Source organism: Marmota marmota, unplaced genomic scaffold, assembly GCF_001458135.2.
Source record: "Marmota marmota marmota unplaced genomic scaffold, marMar, whole genome shotgun sequence".
Classification (NCBI taxonomy): domain Eukaryota; kingdom Metazoa; phylum Chordata; class Mammalia; order Rodentia; family Sciuridae; genus Marmota; species Marmota marmota.
Window position 1 is genome coordinate 8,938,977 of NW_026000020.1, and position 21,859 is coordinate 8,960,835.

The window sequence follows — 21,859 nt, forward strand, 5'->3', positions numbered from 1 at the left end:
TGTAGCTCCTCCTCCCTGTGCTGAGTGGCCTGGAAACTGCAGACATAAGCTGGGCTACTAGTGTCCGCTCATTTGTCCCACTCCCTCGGAGAACACTGCCGCAAAGCTTGTTTTCAACATCTGAACTCTTGTTGTCTCATGTCCTGCCCAGGTTTTAGTTGATTATGTTGGGAGATTAACCCAGTTCCTTTTACTCTCATGCAAGAGGGAAAAGCAAATTGGTTCTTCAAGTATGTGTGTGTGTAATCTAACAAGGAATGGTGAAGCAGTGCATTTGAAGAAATTCAGTTCTCAAAAACATGGTAATCAAGACCTTAAACCACACAAAGTACAGTGTTTGTTGAAAATTACTTTGTGTGATAAACATACATGTTTTAAAAAGAGATAGAGTACTTGATAGAACTTAAATTTTCCCTCAGTACAGATCTGGAGGGCTTTGGGTTACCTGTATTCTGATTCAGAACAAAATAACTTGAGGTCTCTGCTGGCCACTACTTCATTCATTTTTTTTTTTAATATTTATTTTTTAGTTGACACAATCTTTATTTCATTTCTATGTGGTGCTGAGGATCGAACCCAGTGCCTCATGTGTGCTAGGTGAGCACGCTACCATTGAGCCACAACCTCAGCCCCAACTTCATCCCTTTTTAGGACAAAAGAAAAGTAGTCTACCTCTACTACCTTTTTTCTCCAAAACAATAAAAAATGGATGGGGTGGGGAGAACTAGAAGTCTTGAGAGTATTTTTCTCACAGGCATTTCAATTTTGCAATAAGGATGATAACACTCAAAGATGTTCAGGTCAAAACTGACAGGATGAGAAGAGAAAGGAAATGGCTGAGATCAAAGAGACTGGCAGAGGCAAGTGACATACTTCCATACTGGAAGCAGAATCATAAAGAGCAAATTTTAATTGCTGGTAGAATAAAACTTTTCAAAACTTGAAGTGGAATCTCCCTTGTGTTTGACGAGACAAGAAAAGAGAAAGCATATTACTAAATTTCTGAAATCTGGTCTGAAATCACTTTTCTCATGCCTTTTTCCTTCCTAAGTGGTGCAACAAGGTTCTGTTTGAAACAACTGTATCCTTTTGAGGAAAGGCAGAGACATGATGAAAATGCCCCCTCTTTGTGACCAGTTTCTGCAAGCCTCCCTGGAGGCTCTTAAGGAGACAGCACCCTGTGTGGGCATCCCAAAGCAGCTGTTGGGAGAAACCCAGAATGCAGAAAACTCCATCTGAGATCTCCCATTTAAACTCCGATTTGCTTCACTCCAAACCCCATGGTCACTTAGCTCCCTCTTACATTTATTTGATCCCTAGAGAACTCAGTTTTATTCTTGAGCTACCAGTCAAAAAGCAACTAGAAGTCTGGAGGTCACACTTCCCAAGAGGGGTATCCCAGGCTTGAATCTTCATTACAGCTACTTGGTCCAAACCTAGGTGTTTGAGCCCCTTCCTTGGGAAACACATTGCCTAGACGTTGGGATAAGACGGGAGGAGAAGCTTGGGATTGATTAAAGATCTCATTCTCCCAGAAAAGAAAAAATGTAAGGATTCAGTTCGCAGCTGAAGCCAGTCTTCTGTCTTCCCGCAGCCCTTGCTGCGGTTTTCTTCCTCCCTTCTCTCACCAAATATAAGCGTGGAAGTTTTCAGATGGGAAGAATGGAGGAGGTTCTGGGTGTAAACCTTTTTCATCGCTCATGGCTTCAAACCTACTTCTGTCATCTGAAGCAGATATATGGCCAGTGGAGCAGCCATCAGATGTCAACTGCCACCCAGGGCAGCTCATGGGTTCAGCCTCTGTAACAGCTGTCACTTAGGGCTCATGAGGCCCCAGGATCTGAGAACCGCCCTGTGCACTCTGTGAAGGAGGTCACTGTCATCACTCCTACTTCACAGAGCAACATACTGACATTCCAGGTGGTTGTCGCCCACAAACAGCTCTTGTTCATCTTAAACGCGATGATTAACTGCATTTTCTGCTCATTTGGGCTGGAGTTTTGGAAGAAAGTCCTGCATACCAGATGGCAGGACAGATGCTCAGTTCTCCCATCGAGGATATCCAGCTTCCTAAGTAGGGAAAGCACGCCATGTCTCACCTCGCACTTGGAGGCAGCCGAGGAAGGAGGGGAAAACGTTACTACACCGGGAAACCAGGCTAGACGTCCACACGTCCCCCCAGAGCCTCCGCCCAGGGCTAGGGGAGGACTGCGTGAGCACCTAGGCTGAGCAGTTGCGGCGGCCGTGACCGCCCTCCTCCAGGTCGCAGCACGGGCACAGGATGCGCTAGAGGACAGCAAGCACATGTCCAGGCCATGGTGGCGGCTCAGAATTCCCGAACCCCGCAAGTGGCGGCCATGGCGCCCAATCGACCGCGAAACGCAGCGTGTGGAGGGACCGCCAAGCAGCCGCCGCTCGCCACTAGCCCCAGTCAAGAGAGGTGGAGCGTGCGAGGCCGCCGCTCAGCCACACCAGATTCCGCTCTCGCTTGAGTCCAAGGCCCCGCAGGACTTCTGACCGGCTACTTCCGGCGATCCCTGGCGCAGCCATGGCGGGCCGGAAGTAAAGAAGGACGAAGTCTTACCGCCCGCTGGNAAGCTCCGCCCCGCGTGCCAGGCCCCGCCCCCGGCGTTCAGGTCCCGCCGGGATGCCTCGTACTGGCCGCGGGCAGCTGGGTCCTGGTTCCAGGCCCCGAGGCTCCGGCGTCCCGCCTTAGAGCCCTCTCCCTGGGCCCCAGACCTCAGCTTTTGAGCTCTCCGCCCTGCCCAGGACCCCAGACCTGTGTGGGGCCCAGACTTGTTCCCTGCGTTCCCAGACCGTGTCCCCGCAACTCCGAGCATCTCTGGCGTAGTACTCAATCTACCCAGAGCCTCCAACTCACCAGGGCTTCCAGGTCATGCCTAGGACCCTGATCCCCATCCCAGCACCCCCAGCCCACCACAGGGCCTAGGTCTCATCCCTGAAACTTTCTGACCAAGAGACCTTTCCCTAGGACCTGAGACCCAACGTCCTGGACCTTCAAACCCATTTAAGTCTCCCAAGCTCTCCCCCTACAAATCTGGGTCGCACTTCTGAGGTCCAAGCCTTCTCTACATGATCTCCAGTCCTACTGGGGACCTCCTGAACTCCAAAATCCTTCTTTCCAAGATGCCAAAGGCCTGGTGCAGTATAACCAGACTTTGTTTTAGGACTTCCACTATCTCCCCAGAAGTTCTCACTGTGTTCCACAACCCCTAGGGCTCTCGCCTCACCTCTGCCCTTTCCTGTCCCCATCCCAGAAGCCTTAATATCCCCACATCTGTCCAGGATCCCTAGTCTTCCCCCAGAACCAGATCAGAATTCCCTTTCTTGCTTGCTGTCTGAAATTATCATCAGCCTACCCTGTCCCACAGGCAGGCGGCCCTGGAGGTCACTGCTCGCTACTGTGGCCGGGAGCTGGAGCAGTATGGCCAGTGTGTGGCAGCCAAGCCTGAGTCATGGCAGCGAGACTGCCACCACCTTAAGATGAGCATTGCTCGGTGCACATCCTCCCAGTGAGTGTGGGCAAGTATGTGGCACTGGGGGCTGGGTGGGTGGGGAGCGGAGCAGGAGTGTTCTGGAGTCTGAAACGCCCTGCCTCCCCCAGCCCAATCATCCGCCAGATCCGCCAGGCCTGTGCTGAGCCTTTTGAGGCCTTCGAAGAGTGTCTTCGGCAGAATGAGGCAGCTGTCGGCAATTGTGCGGGACACGTGCGCCGCTTCCTGCAGTGTGCCGAGCAGGTGCAGCCACCACACTCGCCCACAGCTGTAGAGGTAAAGGAGGCTTGTTAATCAGCATCTACCCCCTCATCTTTTTAGTTGTTCAAGGTGAAGATTCAAGTCCTCAGTCCACCCAACTCCCACACGTGCCTTCCCTAGGCATCCAGAATCCAGAAAGGGGTCACCTCCTGCCCCCCCTCCAGCCCCTATTTTAGTCCAACCACCTTCCCACCCCTCCTTTGCCAGGGTACCCATTCTTGCCATCTCCTTTGTTTCCCTGAGTCTCTTCTCTTGTGCCTCCACACAGTGGCCTGGAATCTAGTCACATTGCACTTGTGCTTAAACTGCAGTAACTTCCCATTCACAGTGGGAACAAAGTCCCAGGTCCTTGCTGGGTTCCCTGCCTCCTCCCTCACTCATTCTTCCTTCCCTGTTCCTCAGCTGTATGGCAGAGGGCGTGAAGTGGGTAAATAGATTTATGCATTCAGTACATAAATAGATACACAGCATATCTGAGAGATTAAAATTTTATTGATGGGGCATTTAGAAAAATGTCTAAAAAGGTCTTTGTATGGTAGTAGTAGGAAAAAAGAATGAGAAATACTTCTGTCGTCTTCACTGGTTCCCACTGTTCTGTGAGCTCCAAAAGGAAAAGACCCATCTTTCATTGGCCTCCTCTGAACACTCACTCCTGTGCCTTCTCTTGGTCCCTGCAGCCCAACCTTCTGTCTGTACCACCAGACCACCTTCTGGGCCTCCATCTGAACCTTTTCAGTTCTTTCTCTGTGATGGCCTCAGAATGATCTCAGAGGAAATCGGACCATGTTCTGCTTCTACTTAGTAATCTTTCCGTGGATTTTATTTCCAGCAGGCTAGCTCTCAATTCCAGCACAACCTGGAGCCCATATGACCTCTGATCCCTATCTCTCCCCACTTTTCTCCTCAAGCTAAGTGTTCTAACCCCAGTGAACATGCGGTTACTTAAATGCATGTGTCTCATGCTTTTGTCCAGCTGGTTCCCTCTGCTTTCGGATTGCCCTTCTTAACTCATCTACTGGCAAATTCTTATTCCAGCTTATATGATACTTCTTTTAGAGAACCTCCTCTGGTGCCTCATGCTTGTGCCCAGGCTCAAGGTCCATGGGCCCCCTCTATCATGGATCACACCCTAAAGCTGTCCTTGTATCTCCTGCTTCAGGGAGTTCTTGACTAAATGCTAAGAAGATGCCCTTTGAATCAGAATGGTAGTCATTGATTCTTTCTGTAGAGTAGGAATAAGTGAACCTCTCAATCCCAGGAGTAGAAACCAACTGGAAGGACTTTTGATTTCCCCAGAAAATGTTTTGTAATGACCATATACTGTCCACATGGTTTCTCAAGTCATTGTTATTAGGAGCATTTCTTTCTTCCAAATGTTTTGGGCATTGAATTGGAAAGACCTCTTTCTCCCATTTTAAGGCCAGTTGCTCCTTCCTTTCCTGGACAGGCACCCAACCTCTCCCTGTGGCCATTCCTGACCTCACAGTCTCTCTTCTCTGGTAGCCAGAAGAACTTGTAAAAATGGAAATTAGATCAATGTCTCTTCTTTAAAACTTTATGGCTCCCCAGCCAGGTGTGGTGGCACATGCCTATAATCCCACCTTCTTGGGAGGCTGAGGCAGGAGGATCGCAAGTTGAAAGCCAGCCTCAGCAAGTTAGCGAGGATCTAAGCAACTTAATGAGACCCTGTCTCAAAGTAAAAAATAAAAAAGGGCTGGAGGTGTGGCTTAGTGGGTTAAGTGCTCCTGAATTTGATCCCCAGTGCCCAAAACAACAACAGAAAAACTTTATGGTTCTCCACTCTGTAATTAATACCCAGTTCTTTCCCACTGTCCTCCCCCTTCCAGCTCTTCCTCCCTAGTTGGGGGCAGTAAGATTCAGGCCTCCTTTGTTCTCTAGTCTAAACACAAAGAATTACTCACCAATTGACATAGTTTTGTTCATTTGCTCTTTGTCCCTTCTTACTCGAATAGAAGCTCCCAGAATCAGAGATTTCTGCCTGCTGGGTCCCCAGTACCAAAAAATGCCCAAAATACAGCCAAATGGTACTTTCCTTATGACTCCATGCCAGGGCTGACTTGTTCTTGGTGGCAAGTGACTAAGGTCATTGCCTGGCACCCTTTTCCTCCAGCCTGGGACGGTACAGGCAGCCTCTGCTGTGTCTAGAGAGTCTCCCTAGCAGTGGGCCCCAGCCCAGGCCCAGAGGAGGTCCCAACAGATGCTGGTGTTCTCTCCACAGGCACAGCCGCTTCCTGCCTCCTGAGAACCTGGTTGACTGCAAGAGAACTGGATATGAGTGACTGGCCCCTTGATATCCCTACCCCCTGCAAAGTGGCCATTTGGAGTCTTAGGGCCCGGGCTGCAGACCTGGCTTCCTGGACATCAGGACTTCAATAAATAAAGACTGTGCAATGACCTGATTGCTGCCTTTAGCACCTGGGGGTGTGGGGACGTTGAGCGATGGCTGGGCAGAAACTCTGGTTGTACATCCCCCAACGTCATGTGGTCTGACTAGGAAGAGCCAGGGAGGAGAAGGTGCTCCTTCCTGTTGCCTGCTGCATGCCTGTGAGGAGAGCCCCTTTCTCCCTCCACTCTAGCACTCACCAAATATTTATTGTGTTTTCTAGAAGCTTGCTTGGTGGGCAGTAAATACCACACCTCCTTCTTTGCTGAATTTAGAACCAAGTGAGCAGTAGACACGGGTTTTGGGGGAAGGAGACGAAATGCTGGCCTTACTGTTGAACAGCTGCCTGGAAGGATGTGGCCTAGAAGGCCATGATACTGGACTTCTGCCTTGGTTTGCCCAGTGGGAGAACAAGTGCAAATCGTGTATTTGCAATTTGAATCCAGAAACTGGTAGGGAGTGGATGATGCACCAATAAATTGTGCATTATCAGGATAGTTATCTCTGGGAAATCGGCTCTTCCACTGGGGGTGTCTGAGGGACTACATAGAACTTACCTCAGTTACCCACCAACTCTCCATCTGCCCCACAGGGCTGTTCAACTATTAGAGCTTTATAGTATGCAGTGGTAGCTGGTTCCTCCCGACAAACATGCCTGCACGGAAATCTGTTTCAGTTCAGGGTTTTCCCCTCCATTCTCCTCCAGTACTGTTTTCATGGGCGATGATAACCCTCTGGCACTTCTGCTTTGTTCTGTGAAGGCCAGGTGTGCTCCTGCCATCAGAAGAGTGTGGCAGAGGGTGAGAGATCAGATGAGATGCTGAGTGGCTCTGGCAGGTACCAGCTTCCTAGTGCCTGAGCACAGGCTCTGAGTGGGGGCAGGTTGAGAGCAGGAGGGAAGGGTGCAGGGAGAGAGCACAGAGCACTGGCTGAGCACTGAGCTGAGCATGCCCACAAGAGAGACATTCCAAATGTCCCCAGTGTTAATTATAAAGGACCAGAGGACAGAGGGAACTTATTCAGTTACAAGCTGAAAAGAACAAATGATCGGTTACATTCTTGAATGTATATTACAACCTTAAATGCCATCGCATGTTGGCAGACCACCCACTGGTAACTGTTTACATATGAACTTTCTAGACCCTTGACATCAACTAACCCAGAAGTAACAGTGACTTCTTACGGACTGCCCTGCTATCACAGAGCTGCTGCCCGCATCTCTTTGTGTTGTCCTGCTTCTCTTAACTATGGCGATGTGGGTCACAGTGCCTTCCTTTCCCAACATTTATGAAAAATGCCCTTAGCTCTTGCTCTGTAGATGTTTTCACCTGCTACCTAACCCTGCAGCTGACCACTGGGGAAAATGTCCCAGGACCTGATGCTTTCTTTTACTGGATAGCATCTTAATGACTCAGTAAACCCTTTTATTTCAGAGATCCTTTGGTCTCCAGAGTTTGGGTTTAACAATGCCATGGCCTCAGCCAAGTTTTGCTTTTCAGACAAGTTGCTGCTCCCTGGAACAGACTTAAGACCTCTGGAATTGGAATAATTGGCCGTTTGAAACCTAAGACTTGTGCTCTGGTTTAGAAAAGTGAGTCTGGCCCTTGGGAGTCTTTCCTGAGGGTTAATCTCCAAGACAAGGGAACCTATTCGTTGGCTTAGGAGCCAGGGTGGAAGTCCTGCACAGTCAAGGTTGCAGGAACCATAGGATGCCTGTTGCTGAGCAGGAGACCCAGGCCCTGGAGAGTGATCAGTCCCTGGGGGTCCTGAAGTACTGCCTAAGTCCTGGTGGCTCTCTCCCAGCTCTGATTTCCCCAGGCCATGGCCAGAGGCCTCAGATTTCTGTGGATGTTTTCAGCCCAACTTGCTTGAATGAACTTCAGTGGGGTTTGCTTCGCACAACCTAAAAGAAATGTGATGAGAACAAACAAAATGGAGATCAAGGCTACCTTTCAGAACATCTCTTCCATTTGGCCTCTCTTTCAGTAAGCTGGGCCAATCTCCTTGTGTGGTGGTCTCCGGGGTCCAAAAGAGTGAAATGGAAACCTCAAAGACATTACATGTTCTTTTTTTTTTTTTTTTCAATTAGCAGTGGATTTTAATGTGTCACCTCTGAAGATGCCCAGAGGTTGTCTGGCACTTTGTTCCAGAAGGATTTGGTCCAGTCTTGTGCTAACTTAGGATTCAGAAAGGCACATAAAGTTGGGCCTCAAACTCCCTTGAGTTGGGTTGGGGCAGAAAGTGAACAAAAAAGTGCTTTTGGGGAGGCAGGATGGTGTGGCTTGAGTTGTTGACCAAAGTAGTTGGTCCTGGTGGTTGCTGGGCACTGAGGGCAGCACAAGCCCTTAGCTGGGCAGCTGCTGCTGTAATGGCCCCCATCTGCCCAGTTCACCAGCTCGCTGCTTTGGAACACAGCTGGATCCCTCTGGGTCCCTTCCACTGGGTCACTGGCGTGGATGATGGTGGATGATGTTTCTGCTGATGAGGATGCTGCAGTCCCCCCGGAGGGTCCCAGGGGCAGCCTTAGTGGAATCACTGTGCCTGTCATGGCCCTTGAGGTCCGGACCACATTGTACCCTTCCCAGACCGTGGCCACCTTGGGCACAGAGCACATGTTGCTGATGAGGACTGGGTGAAAGGGCTTCCTCTGTAGGTCCTGGTAGCGTTCAGCAAGGACCCTCAGGGCCTTCAGCGTCTTGTGACAACCAGCTTGAAGCCCCACCTCTCAAGGCGCTGGATCACAGCTCGATGAGCAGCCGCTGTGCCCATCTGGCTTCACTGTAACCAGGGTGCGCTCCTGGGTCCAGGAGGGCCCACTGGAGCTGGGGTGCACCAGCTGGCTTGGCCCCGGGGACGGGGGTTGCAGCCTGTACAGTCGCACCTGAAGCTCTGCACATGTGAAGAGGCCACCATGATACTGGCCGGCCTGGGCGCCTCAAAGATACCACTTTTACCACACTCTTGGTCAAAGCAGTTGTGAGGCCACTCCTGATGGCATCTGTCTGCAGAGTTTGTACCCATGTTTAAACAAGCATACAAACTTCAGTTTCTATTTTTGTGGTTGTTTTGGTAAGTTATACTTTTCTAAGAATTTCTTACATTGCCTGTTTCTTTCTCCCCCCACCCCCTCTCTCTTTTGGTACCAGGGATTGAACTCAGGGACATTCAACCACTGAGCCACATCCCCAGCCCTATTTTGTATTTTATTTAGAGATGAGTTGCTTAGCACCTCACGGTTGCCAAGGTTGGCTTTAAACTTGCGACCCTCCTGCCTCAGCCTCCTGAGCACACAGGTGTGCGCCTCCATGCCCAGCCCCATTTTCTTCCTGACACTGGTTATTTGTATCTTTTTCTTTTCTTGGTCAGTCTGGACAGGAGTTTACCAGTGATCTTTTATAGGATTTATTTGAAAAGATTGACTTTTCAATATGTCTGAGCTACATCCCCAGTCCTTTTTATTTTGAAACAATCTCACTAAGTTACCCAGGCTGGCCTTGAACTTGGAGATCCTCCTGCCTTGGCCTCTAGGGTTGCTGGGATTACAGGCATGCATCATTATACCCAGCTGTATTTTTGTTTTTAATTGAATCAATTTTCTTATCTTCTTCTTTCCTTGCTTTTAGTTTTCTTTTTCCTTTTTTTGGTCCTGGGGATTGAACACAGGAGCACTTTACCACTGAGCTGCATTCCCACCCCTTTTTATTTTTATTTTGAGACAAGGCCTCACTAAATTGCTGAAACTGGTCTTGAATTTGCAGTCCTCCTGCTTCAGCCTCTGGAGTTGCTAGGATTTCAGCTGTGTGTTACCACACCTGGCTTTTTCCTGCATATTGAAATGAAGGTTTAGCTTACTGGTTTTCAGGCTTTCTCTTTTCTAATATATGCACTAAATTACTGACAAAGCACAGCTTTCTATTTTGATTTCTTCATTGATATCAGATTGTTTAGAAGTTTAGAATTGTATTTCTTAATTTCTAAACATGGAGATTTTTCTAGCTCTCTTGCCTACTTGCAGTTGGTTTGGGAACACATTTTATATGATTTCCCTCTTCTGACATTTGTTGAGGCCTTGAGGCTTGGCATGTGTTCAGCTTTTGCTAATGTGCCATATGTGCCTGAGTCACAGTCCTCAGCTCAGGATGCACTGTCGTAGCTTGAGATCCTGAGACAGGGATTGGGGAGGTGATCCCAGACAGCACTGGCAGGGCAGTGGGAAGTGAGACGGGGACGGGGACGCAGCATCATCGAGCAGATGACCACCGTGGGCCACAGTTCTCTGGGGGACTCTGGGAAGCAGTGGAGAGCCTGATTCTCCAGGAAGGCTTGAGGGTACTCACGCACCAACCACCACCAGCCATGTGGTCTAGGGCTATCTGGGGGCTGTTGTTCCCCCCTGCCACTTCCTGCTGGCCACAGGCAGAGTGGGCGCTGGTGGAGAGGAATCTCTGTGGCAAAGAGCAGCTGCCTCAGCTGCTGCCACCTCCTGGGTTCACTTCAGCTGCCACCTCCTGGCCGCCCATTGCCACAGCAGCCATTGCACAGCCTGGTGTAGCTGCCTCAGCAGCAGCCACCACCATTGTACCATCTTTTCTGCCATCACCCGCCTCCCAGCATAGCCACGTTGCTGGGGGTGTTGTCATAACAGGGAATCTTTCAAAATGCCTCACTCCATAAAACATGGCTTCGCCCACCCAAGCAATGGGTGTGGAAGGTGGAGAATTCTGGGAAGTAATGAGTGTGGAAGGTGGAGAATTCTGGGAAGAGTGGAGGGGGCCTGAGGCAGTGTGGGGGGCCGTGTGCAGGTGCTGCAGTGCTGGAGGGAGCTGGTGACTTTCAGGATTCTGAGGAGACCGAGTGTGCTAGTCACTGTGGGTATGAGGAGGTGGGAGATGTTAGCAGGAAGTGGGGTGCATCTCCCAGGGTCTCCATTTTACCTTTGAGAGCTTTCCAGCTATAATGGATGATTTTGTGCTTGCTATTGAACATTCTGACTTTGTTGAAAACCATAATCACTACAATAATGATAACATTTCAGTCAGTACTTAACCTTCTTTGGGTAAACAGTTGGTGCCATGAAAAACCTTCAAGCAGAATGTGTGCAAGGTTAAAAGCAGATCCTGTAAGGAACTTAATAATCTTGAAAGAAAGTGTGCTGCCTTCAATCATAAAGTGTGTTGCTTGAAAAAGTCCTGATGCCCAGGCCATACTTGGACTAATTAAATAAGAAACTTGGGGCGAGATCCAGACATTGATAAATTTTTTAAATTACCATTTTCAAAACCCAGCCAAGATGCATCCATCCAAGATGCATCCATACCTGGCTGGAGGAGTTCCTCATGTTTGATTCTGATTGCTTTATGACACTAACTTACTTGGTAATGAGGTCCTCAAAGATGTTGAACTTATTCTTTTTTTTTTTTTTTGGTGATACTGGAGATTGTACCTGGGTCCTCACACAAGCGCTCCACCACTGAGCTATATTTCTAGTCCTTTCAAGAAAAGAAAATTATTTTAAAATTTTGAGACAGAGTCTTACCAAATTGCCCAGTCTGGCCTCAGACTTGCCATCCTCCTACCTCAGCCTCCTGAGTAGCTGGGATCACAGGCTTGCACAACTGCACTTAGCTAGGATGTTGAACCTATTCCAAAGTCCCTAAAGACAGAGTTTGCAACACCTCCTTTTTTTTTTTTTTAATTCAATGAGAATTTGCCAATAAGGTCATGACTTATGAAACAAGGTCACACACAAGTAATATGAATGAATCTCTTTCTTCTCTGATGGGCCACAGATTACTGCTGCATGGTGGGTGAGGTCCATTAGCCTAAGGAGCAGGACTCCCGAAAACATTAGGAAGCAGCAGAAATGCCAAGGACATGGACAGGTTTGCACAGTGAGGGAGCCGCCCCTGAGGCTCCAAGCCTGGAGGCCTGGATGTTGCCACTGGAGCCGCTCCAGGAGCGTGTGAATGGCAGTTCCAAGGCCCACCTTGGCCTTCCCTGCTGCCAGTAGCACAATGGTGGGGAGGAAAAGGGGGCATGCAGATCATCCCCGAGACCCTGCCCGCAGAGCTCAGGCCCGGGAGCCAGGCCCAGGCAAGCTGGTCTAGAGCATGGAAGTGCCTGATGTGGGAGAGGAAGGACACAAATGCAGTGGTACTAAGTGGATGTCACCTTTATTTAAAAAATAGCAATGACATTTCTTTCTGTTTACCATCCAGTAAGACATTTTTTGGCTTTTTATGTTCCTTTCTCATGAATACTTTAAACTACCTGAGTCTTTAGGACATCCTTTTCTTTTGTGTGGTATGTTCAATGTTTCCTTGAGAGATGTTTGGCTTGGTGTCACTGCACTGGACTGACCGCAGGAATCGGCATAATGTGGGCTTGGTGAGAGCTCAGCTGCAAGTCCAGGTGAACTTTACGTGATGAAGTAGAAACATCCCATTAGTGGGTCGGCACTGCTTTTTTTTTTTTTTTTAGAGAGAGAAAATTTTTTAATATTTATTCTTTAGTTTTCGGTGTACACAACATCTTTATTTTATTTGTATGTGGTGCTGAGGATCGAACCCAGCGCCCTATGCATGCCAGGCGAGCATGCTACTGCTTGAGCCACATCCCCAGCCCTGCACTGCCTTTTTTTTTGTGTGGTGCTGGGGATTACCCAGGGCCTTGTGTATGCGAGACAAGCACTCTACCAACTAAGCTATGTCCCCAGACCCTGTGTCTGCACATTTTGAGGAAATGGGAAGAGGACCGTAATGCACATTGTGGAGTCCTCAGCATCACAGAAGATGGTCACATGGCTCTCAGCTCACAGGCATCCAGGACACTTGGCAAGCAAGATCTCTTCTTTTTCTATGGTAAGATGCTTATATACTGGATGAGTTGCCAATATTTACATTTGCACTGTCTGCCAAATATGCAGATAAGTTGGCAAAGTCTAGTTTCTATCCATATATTAGCACTCTTGTTTTCCAAAGTTTTATCACAATTTTCATAGAACCCTAGAAGATGATTTGAAACCCCGTTTTTCAAATCTAAGATCAAGGGGGACCCTTCATTGTTGCCTCCATGATTCAACATGAGAAGCGTGATCATTGGTAAGACCTCGCAGATTTGGCTTTACACTGTACGGGGCCAACACATCTGCTCTCAGAATTTAACCTTTTGCTCATCCCCTGAGAATCTTTTTGTAATAAATCAGAAAGTGTAATTTTACTGTTTCATAGAACAGTGTGAGAGTGCAGGCGTGTTGGTGGGGTGTGCCCAAATTCAACAGCTTCCATTTTCAATGGGACATTGATGTCTTTGAGGGTGAAACCCCCCACTTCTGATTGATTTAGGAATACTTGCCTATCTCATGCTGAACTCTTGGGATCTACCCTTCATACATGCTTCTGCATACTCTTTCCCACCAAGCACAATCCCACGTCATCTGTAGTCGTGTAGTGTGAACTGCTTTGCCTGCTTACTTTCCTAATCCATTGTATGTGTCCTTCCATTTGTCACTAAGACAACAGAATCACTTAGTCTTTGTTTCCAGTGATGTCTGGCAATGGATATTGTTAGCATTCTGATTTTTAATAGCTAAACTCTAAATAGCTAGTATCTTTATGATACTAATTTACTTGGTAATGAAGTCCTCAAAGATGTTGAACTTTTTTTTTTTTTTGGTGATACTGGAGATTGAACCTGGGGCCTCACACAAGGGCTCCACCACTGAGCTATATTTCTAGTTCTTTCAAGGAAACAAGATTACAAACAAGATGGTGTTTGTAATGTTAAAAATCAGAGTAGCACTGCTCAGTCCTGAGCACAACAGCTAATCCCGTCACACACTGCTAACTCAACTACTGCGTATTGAGGTTGCACACTGTTTCACTTTATCCAGAAAGATGCTGCAAAGTGTTATTCATATTGTGAGTCACAAAGCATGGCTCAGGAGAAAAACAGCAAGTGACTATGGAAGGTAGTGGACCTCTGAAATCCACTCTCCACTCAGATTTCCCTGTAAAACCACGACAAGTCAGCTGCCAACCCAACAGTGCTATTTCAGTGTCTTAAAGCATCACAGTCGTGCTGGGTTCCCAGCTGAGCTTTTACTGTGGCTGGCAAAACAGCTCCATCTCAGTCTTCCCTGAGTCAGGTGGTTCCACTCTTCCAACTTCTCAGGCCAAAGGCCTCAGCGGTATCTTGGACCCCCTTTTTTCTCTCCTACTCCTTATCCAATGCATTAAGAAATCCTCCCGACTCCAGATTATATCCAAGCCCAGTTGCTTCCCATCGTGCTGTTACCAAATCCGGACGAGCTTCTATCACAGTTGTGTGTGCCTCCTCCCTGATGTCCCAGTTTCTGCTTCACCTTGACCTCCATAACTCTCCACACGATAGCCAGAGACCTCCTTTTTAAGATGTAAGAATACATATTGTTGCTCCGTCTGGAAGTGTGCAAAGGCATAAATCTCACTCAGGGCAAAAGCCAAAGTCCCTTCAGTGGCTCCAAAGCACGGTGCAGCCAGATGTCCTCCTCCTCGTGTCTGCCCTCATGTCCTTCCAAGCTCCGGGCCACTTGTCCTCTTCTCTGCTCTTGGACACTTCTGGCCCTTTGCATACTTGTTCTGCTGGGAACCCTCTTCTCGCAGATAAATGTGCTGATAACTACATCACCACTAAGCCTTTGCACAAATGTCACCTTTTGCCATCCACAGTCACCCACCCAACCCTCTAACCCTCACTTCTTTTCCTTTAAATTCCTTATTTTTTTTTTAAGATACCAGGGACTGAAGCCAGAGCACTTAACCACTGAGCCACATCCCCAGCCCTTTTTATTTTTTTTATTTTGAGACAGGGTCTTGCTGAGTTGCTTAGGGCTTCACTAAGTTGCTGAGGCTGGCTTTGAACTCATGATCCTCCTGCCTCAGCCTCCCGGGTTACAGGCATGCACCACCCCACCTGGATTAACCCTCATTTCTGATACTCCATCCTGGGCTCTTTCCCTTCAGCCTCGCTTCACACACCATCTCAGGCTCTCGTCGATCAGCTGAACGATTGTGTCCCCCGTGAGAATGGGAGCTTTGCAAAGCCAGAACTCTCTCTTATTTGCTTGCTGTTTTATCCACAGCATTTAGAATAGTGACTGGCACACAGCAGGTGCTCAGGGAACATTGAGAACGCATGAAGGAGGCCGTCACCATGCTCTTTTCAGGTGCCAGAGTGGGAAGTGGGCTGCAGCTGTTGTGGTGGACTAGGAGTATGGTGGGCGAGGGTCCTGGGCCTTGTGGTCAGCCACGGCGCTCTCACTTCCTGCTCTAAGTGGCACAGCCAGCTTACAGGTTGATCAAGGCTGCATTCACTGGGGAAGAAGGTTGTAGGAAATGCAAGTGCTGGCTGACTTCAGAAGGTGGCCAGGTACCTCACAGGTGCTCGCTCTAGTTCTCTGCTCAACCCAACGCTGCACCAGGGCTCAGAGTCCTCCCTGGACCTTCTGCACACACCCAGCAGATGAAGGAAGAGTTGGGGCTCCAGGATCATGGGGATGTTTATCAGAAGCCGCTTCTGGAAGTGCTCTAGGGGCTGTCACAGTTGCCATCATCAGGGCTCAGCCAAGCTCACTGCACAGTCACTAAGGGAGGTCACACACCGTGTTCTCCGTGGCACTGAGTGAGCTCTGACCTGGTGCCTACCATTCCGGGTCCCCTCACACGGGGAGGAGCACTCGGTGTAAACTGTGTGCAGCCACGTGCACTTGCCACTATGGACGGGTTGGACATGCGTGTCCTGGAGCAGTGGAAGTATCTCGTTTCATTTCTAGGAATTTGTGCTAGAGAAACCTGAGTGGAAATGCGAATGTGCAGGGACACATCCTGTGGTGTTTTTTTTTTTTTTTTTTTTTTTACATTAATACATACTTTGAGATCAGTTTGGCTAGATGCTGCTTTGTCTATAAAATGGAATGCATATGGCAATTTGAAAGAATGAGATAAATGGGGCTGGGGCTGGGGCTCCGTGGCAGAGCGCTTGCCTAGCACATGTGAGGCAGTGGGTTCCTCAGCCCCACATAAAAATAAAATAAAAATAAATAGATAAAGAAATGAAGGTTTTGTGTTCATCTACAATTAAAAAATTACTTAAAAAAAGAATGAGATAGATCTTTATTGGCATTTGAATAGATGATCAATAAAATGCAAGCTATGATGCAAGTATATGATCTCAGAAAGATTTTTCTGTATATTAATTATTATTTTTAAGTAATACTTGCAAATGGTACAGAATTCAAAAGGTACAAAAATGTATGCATTGGGTTCCTTTCACCTTTGCTCTGCGTCTCAGTTCCTCTCCTTGCAGGCAATCAGTATTACCCGGCTCTTGTATATCCTTTTAGAACATTCTATGCACACACCAGGTGCACACACATGCAGGTGCATTTACCCACATGTGCACATGTGTGTTTTTATCCCCTCCTTTTCATTCAAGGGCTAACCTTCTTTACATGCTCGCTCTTTTCTTTTTTCACCTAAAAATTTAACTTGGCAGTCAGTCCATATCATATATAAATATATATTTTTTTCTTTTTTGCAGTCCTGGGGATCAAATTCAGGGCCTTGTGCATACTAGGCAGGTACCATGCTAGCTCTACCACTAAGCTGCCCCCTGGTCCCTTGTTCTTTTTATGGCCACATAATTAATATATGTGGATATACAGAGGAATTGTGTGTACATTGAGTGATTTCAGTAGGATTATGTGAAAACAGACTCTTCAGAGCTCCTGCCAAGGTCACCAAGGCTCTGCATATGGCTGCTCTTCTCAGTCTTCCTCTCAGACTTGTCTCTAGACTCCCATTGACCAGGCTTTCTTCAGGCTCCTTCAAGGCCTCTTTCTAGATGGACTTCAGCCTCAACATCCACCCTGTGGCCTTCCAAGCCCAGTCTTAGCAAATAATCCTGCTAAGTCAGTGAGAATCCTCACTCCTGATATCTGATCAAATTTCTCATCCCCCATCTCCTTGTTAGGTCAGTCTAGCAAGGGATGGGTACTTTTTTAGGGATGGATACTGGGGATTAAACCCAAAGGCTCTTAAGCACCGAGCTACATACACTCCCAGCCCTTTTTATATTTTATATTGAGACAGAGTTTTGCAAGTTGCTTAGGGTCTTATTAAGTTGCTGAGGTTGGCCTTGAATCTGTGATCCTCCTGCCTCACCCTCTGGGATTACAGAGTGCCACTGCACCCAGCTAGGATCATCCTACCCTTGGTGTCTGACCCCGTCACTCTGTTCATTGGCTGTCATCCCCAGTGTCCTTGGTTCAGAGCTGAGCCCCATCTCTTTCTCCTGTAGGATCCCTGTTACAGAGTCCCCAGTACAGCAGTGGTCAGAGGCAGGCTTTGGAGAGTGATTGATCCTGAGGCTCTGACCCCACTGTGTGTGAATCCACTGTTGGATGGGGAGGTGGGGAAGCCTCAGGAGGTGGGCCTAGAAGTGGGTGACTGAGGCACGCCCCGGAGGGCTGTGCTGGGACCCCGGCTCCTCTCCTTCCTGACTCTCTTTGCTTCCCTGCCCCTGTGCAGTGAGTAGCTTGCTCCATCCACCCCCTGCTACAGTGTCCTGCCTTGCCACAGGCGATAAAACTGTGTGGGTGTCCTCCCTGGCAGGAGAGGCCTTCCCTGGCCTTCTCCCCATGGGCCGCCATCTGCATGGGCCTTTTTTAGGTCCCGAGGCACTTGGGTTTGGAGGGATACCAAAGGTGGAAGCGTCAACTAGATGTGTTTTCATTTACCTTGTCTCTGTTGGATCACAGTCCTTGAGAGAACCTCGGTTCACAGAGGGGACCCCCTAACCTGTGTCCGTGGAGGTGGGTACCCCAGTGGATCCCCCTGGAAGTGGATGTGCTGTCCTACAAAGCAGCAGCTTCCCAGAGAGCAAATCCACCTACTGTTTTTGACACTCCACGCCATGGTCTGTCTCGGTGCCTCCCATGGCCCGGAAGTGAGAGTGAAGGTCCACCTCAACTTGATTGGCTTGGCCGCACGGCCTTCTTTCAGGAGAGGTGACTTCTTGTCATCCAGCTTAATCCTAGACCCACGTCCAGGCCACTATGTGCCTTTCCTTTCCAATGTCTACCAGATTTGACAAGAAAAAACCAGAGGAGCTGCCTGTAGCTCACCACAGAGCTGGGCGGGTCCAGCTGGGCCCCCCCGGCCTGCAGCCAAGACCACGGTGCAAGTGGAGGCCCCTTCGCCGACGTGTCCCGTATCCAAGGGTGACAGCCGACACACTGCGGGGTGAATGCACGCTGTCCTCCTGATGTGACAAACATGACTCCATGGAACAGCATTTTAAATATGTATAGAGCTATGGCTTTTATAAAAGTTGGCAACACGTCAGAGATGACTACATTTCACATTTACTCTCATGGCTGCGCAGCTTGTGAGGTTTGCAAGGATGATCAAGACAAATAGAATTTGTGATCATTTAATGTGATTTCTTTAAATCATTTTTTTGCCTTCATTTCAGCAAGATCACTTACTTTTTTAAGCCAAGATTTTTACATAATTTGTAAAGAAGCAAGAAAGTGGGTGCTGAGCACCCTTGGGAACAGGAACTATGCGGGAGCCTGTGGCATTCATGATGTCACACCTTCCTGGTTGGAATGTGGATGGTGCTGCCATTTGGGGACTAGTGTGGCAGTTCCTCAAAAAGTTGACCTGGGTGGCAAGAGGTTGAACCATGGGTACCAAATTATAGCTGGATAGGAGCAAGGAATTCTGGGGTGCTATTGCACAGCAGGTGATAAACACAATGGTAATGTACCATACACTTCAAAAAGCTAGAAGAGCTGGACGCAGTGGTGCACACCTGTAATCCCAGCTATGAAGGAGGCTAAGGCAAGAGGATTGCAAGTTTGAGGCCAGCCTCAGCAATTTAGTGAGCACTTATCTCAAAAAAAAAAAAAAAAAGTAAAAAGGGTTTGGGTTATAGTTTACTGTAGAGCACCCCTGGGTTCCACCCTCAGTACTGCAAAAACCAGCAATAAAACCAATTTAGATAAGGATTTTGGAAGTTTCCTCCATAAACAAATGATGTCTGTCACTTCCCAAGCATCTACAAAGTGCTGGGCCGTGAGCTGAGTGCTGGGGTCACATGTGCCAGTGAACAGGCAGACAGAAGTCCCGCCTCAGTGAAGGGGAGAGATGAGAGAGAAAATAGGCATTCTACCAGACCGTGTTATCCAGACTGGCCCTGGACCTGTGATCATACACTGGACACAGAGTAAAGGGCTTCGTTTGTTTCCTTTTTTCCTTTATTTGTACCGGGGACTGAACTCGGGGGCACTCAACCCCTGAGCCACATCTCCAGCCCTTTTTTTGTATTTCATGTAGACACAGGTCTCACTGAGTTGCTGAGGCTGGCTTTGAACTTGTGATCCTCCTGCCTCAGCCTTCCGAGCCACTGGGATTACAGGCATGTGCCACCGTGCCTGGCTGGGACCCTGTTTCTGATACAGAAGCCTCAGTGCCTGCCGGACCCATGACTTCTATCCAGAGTTGGTTCCTAGTCATCACAGGTGAAGGAAGCCATGTTACCCAGAGCCCTGGCTCCACCCACTCTGGATGGATTGGCTACACTGGACCTTGGGCCACTCTCTTGTGGCCTCAGTGGTACCTCACCCCTGCTGTCACCTCTTCTGAGTATGCTGTTGCTGTTTCAGTCCAATCAGCCCACTCTGGGCATACCGCTGTGACCCTTGAAACTCAACTGTCTCATGGCTGCCTTTCTGGGTCCTTTACAGTTTGACAGTGGTGCGTCTTTTGTCATAAAGTCTGCAAAGCCACTATTGTGTCCCCCAATAGCTCATGTGTGAGGCAAAGCAGGAACATTCAAAGTGAATTAACCCCACTGGGATTCACTGAGTGGTACGGAAGGCAGGCAGCATGTGGCTGGAGGAGGTGGGCATGGGGTTGTGACTCTGGAGCACACATTCTGCATGCGGAGAGTGGAGCCCTCTCTCTGCTTCTGATCATCCTGGGAGCCCCTTTCCCCTCCACACCCTCCACCATGATGTTCAGCCTCACCTCCAGCCCTGAGGATGCAGCCAGCCGTCTTTGGACTAAGACCCCTAAAACTGTGAGCCCTCAAATAAACTATTCCTCCTTAAAATTGTTCTTGTCAGGTCTTTTAGTCACACAGCGAAAAAGCTGACTGAGACATTCATCCAAGGGAGGACCGAGAGCCAGGCTAGTCCACGAACCTGCGCGGTCCCTCACTCAGCCTTCGGATGTGGGGGCTCTGAAATGAAGCCTTCCGACTCTGCCTCCCTACCTCCCCCTGGGCCAGCATTAGGAGGGTGGCTTGGTCGTTGTGCTCCATGCCCAGGGCGTGCCCGTGTAGCCAGACTGCACCACACTTCCCAGCACTTCTGCGATCCAGCGTTGGCCTCTGCCGAGCGCAGGCTGGACGTTCATCAGGAGTTATAGCCATCGCAGCCTGGGCTGGGGGCAGGCCATTCTGCTCCATGGCCTCTTCCCGGTACACTGTTCCCACTTGGGCCCACCTGGGCCTTGGCATCTCCACCTGATTAAATTCTATGTGAACGCCCATCAGCTGGGTTTTGTACAGACGAGCGCATGAGCTAAATGAAGAGGATGGAATCAGCACCCCCATGTCTTTTGGTTCACTTCTTTACAGATGTGGATTTTATGAGGAATGAACCCTCTCTGTTACACACCTGTAAAACCATAGTTTTGTTTTGTTGGGGGTTTTGTTTTGGTTTGTTTGATGTTTCGTTTTTTTCTCCATGTTTTTAATTTGTGCAGTATAGTTGCAGATGGTGGTGGGGTTCATCATTACATACGCACACATGAGCACAATCTAACAATATAATTGGCACCTCTGCATCTTTAAAGTCTCCAGGGTGGCCCCAAGGAACAGGGATTTCCACAGGGACAGGGACTCATTTTTGTTTGGGCATCTAGGTGGAGGTAGTCTGGCTGCCATAATTGCCCTTCATCTTTGGGCCAGGGAAGGGATGGAGGGATTTGGCCATCATGCAGTGTATTTGGTGTGACTGCAAAATAACCTCAAGATTTGTTCAGGATCCTACCTGACCCACTGTGAGAAGGACTCTTTCCAAAACTCTACTAACCCCATAAAGCCCTCTGTCTGGTGGACCCTGGGACGTTCATGCTCTCCACTGTGGAGCCAGTGCATACAAGAGCCAGTTTCCACAGTGTGGCTTCTTTGAGGAAGACCTGAGAACCTGATTCACACCTAACTTTTTCCAGTGGCCTTTTGAAGCAAGGGAAGGGTTCTTGAGGCTCCCTGACCTGTCACTCAGCTGATCACTGTGAGGATATGGAGAGATCAGACACTTCCAGCACTTTACATGTTGCCTGGAACACAGCCCAGCAGCCACCAATACCCCGTGCTTGTGCTTTTGGAAAAAGAATGCAAACCTCATTCATTACCATTATTTCATCAATATTTTAATAACATATATTCCATAGTGTTCTTAATTTTTCTAATATGCTTTCAAGTATTTTATAGCATTTAACTACTCATAATATTTCTTGGAAGGAGGCTAAGATTTTGGATACCAAGTCTCACAGAATGCAAATGACTTGCCTCTTATTTTCAAATAACTGTACACACACACACACACACACACAAATATATATATATA

The 21,859-nt window shown here is 48.5% G+C and overlaps 1 protein-coding gene and 1 pseudogene across 1 annotated transcript; one reads left to right on the forward strand and one right to left on the reverse strand.

Moving 5' to 3' along the window:
- Positions 1-2,629: 2,629 nt before the first annotated feature.
- Chchd5 (coiled-coil-helix-coiled-coil-helix domain containing 5) lies at positions 2,630-6,196 on the forward strand. Its single transcript, XM_048810385.1, has 3 exons — positions 2,630-3,533; positions 3,626-3,791; positions 6,016-6,196. The coding sequence occupies exons 1-3, from the start codon at positions 3,505-3,507 to the stop codon at positions 6,037-6,039; spliced, it is 219 nt and encodes a 72-aa protein (XP_048666342.1). The 5' UTR covers positions 2,630-3,504; the 3' UTR covers positions 6,040-6,196.
- Positions 6,197-8,389: 2,193 nt separating this feature from the next.
- Positions 8,390-20,694, reverse strand: LOC107154034 (annotated as a pseudogene).
- Between the last annotated feature and the right edge of the window lie 1,165 nt (positions 20,695-21,859).

Excerpts from the sequence above, each read along its gene's own strand:
- Chchd5 (XM_048810385.1), top strand. The coding sequence starts at position 3,505 with ATGAGCATTGCTCGGTGCACATCCTCCCA. Across the intron at positions 3,534-3,625 it reads GCTCGGTGCACATCCTCCCA|CCCAATCATCCGCCAGATCC; the intron begins GTGAGTGTGGGC and ends TGCCTCCCCCAG. Across the intron at positions 3,792-6,015 it reads ACTCGCCCACAGCTGTAGAG|GCACAGCCGCTTCCTGCCTC; the intron begins GTAAAGGAGGCT and ends TTCTCTCCACAG.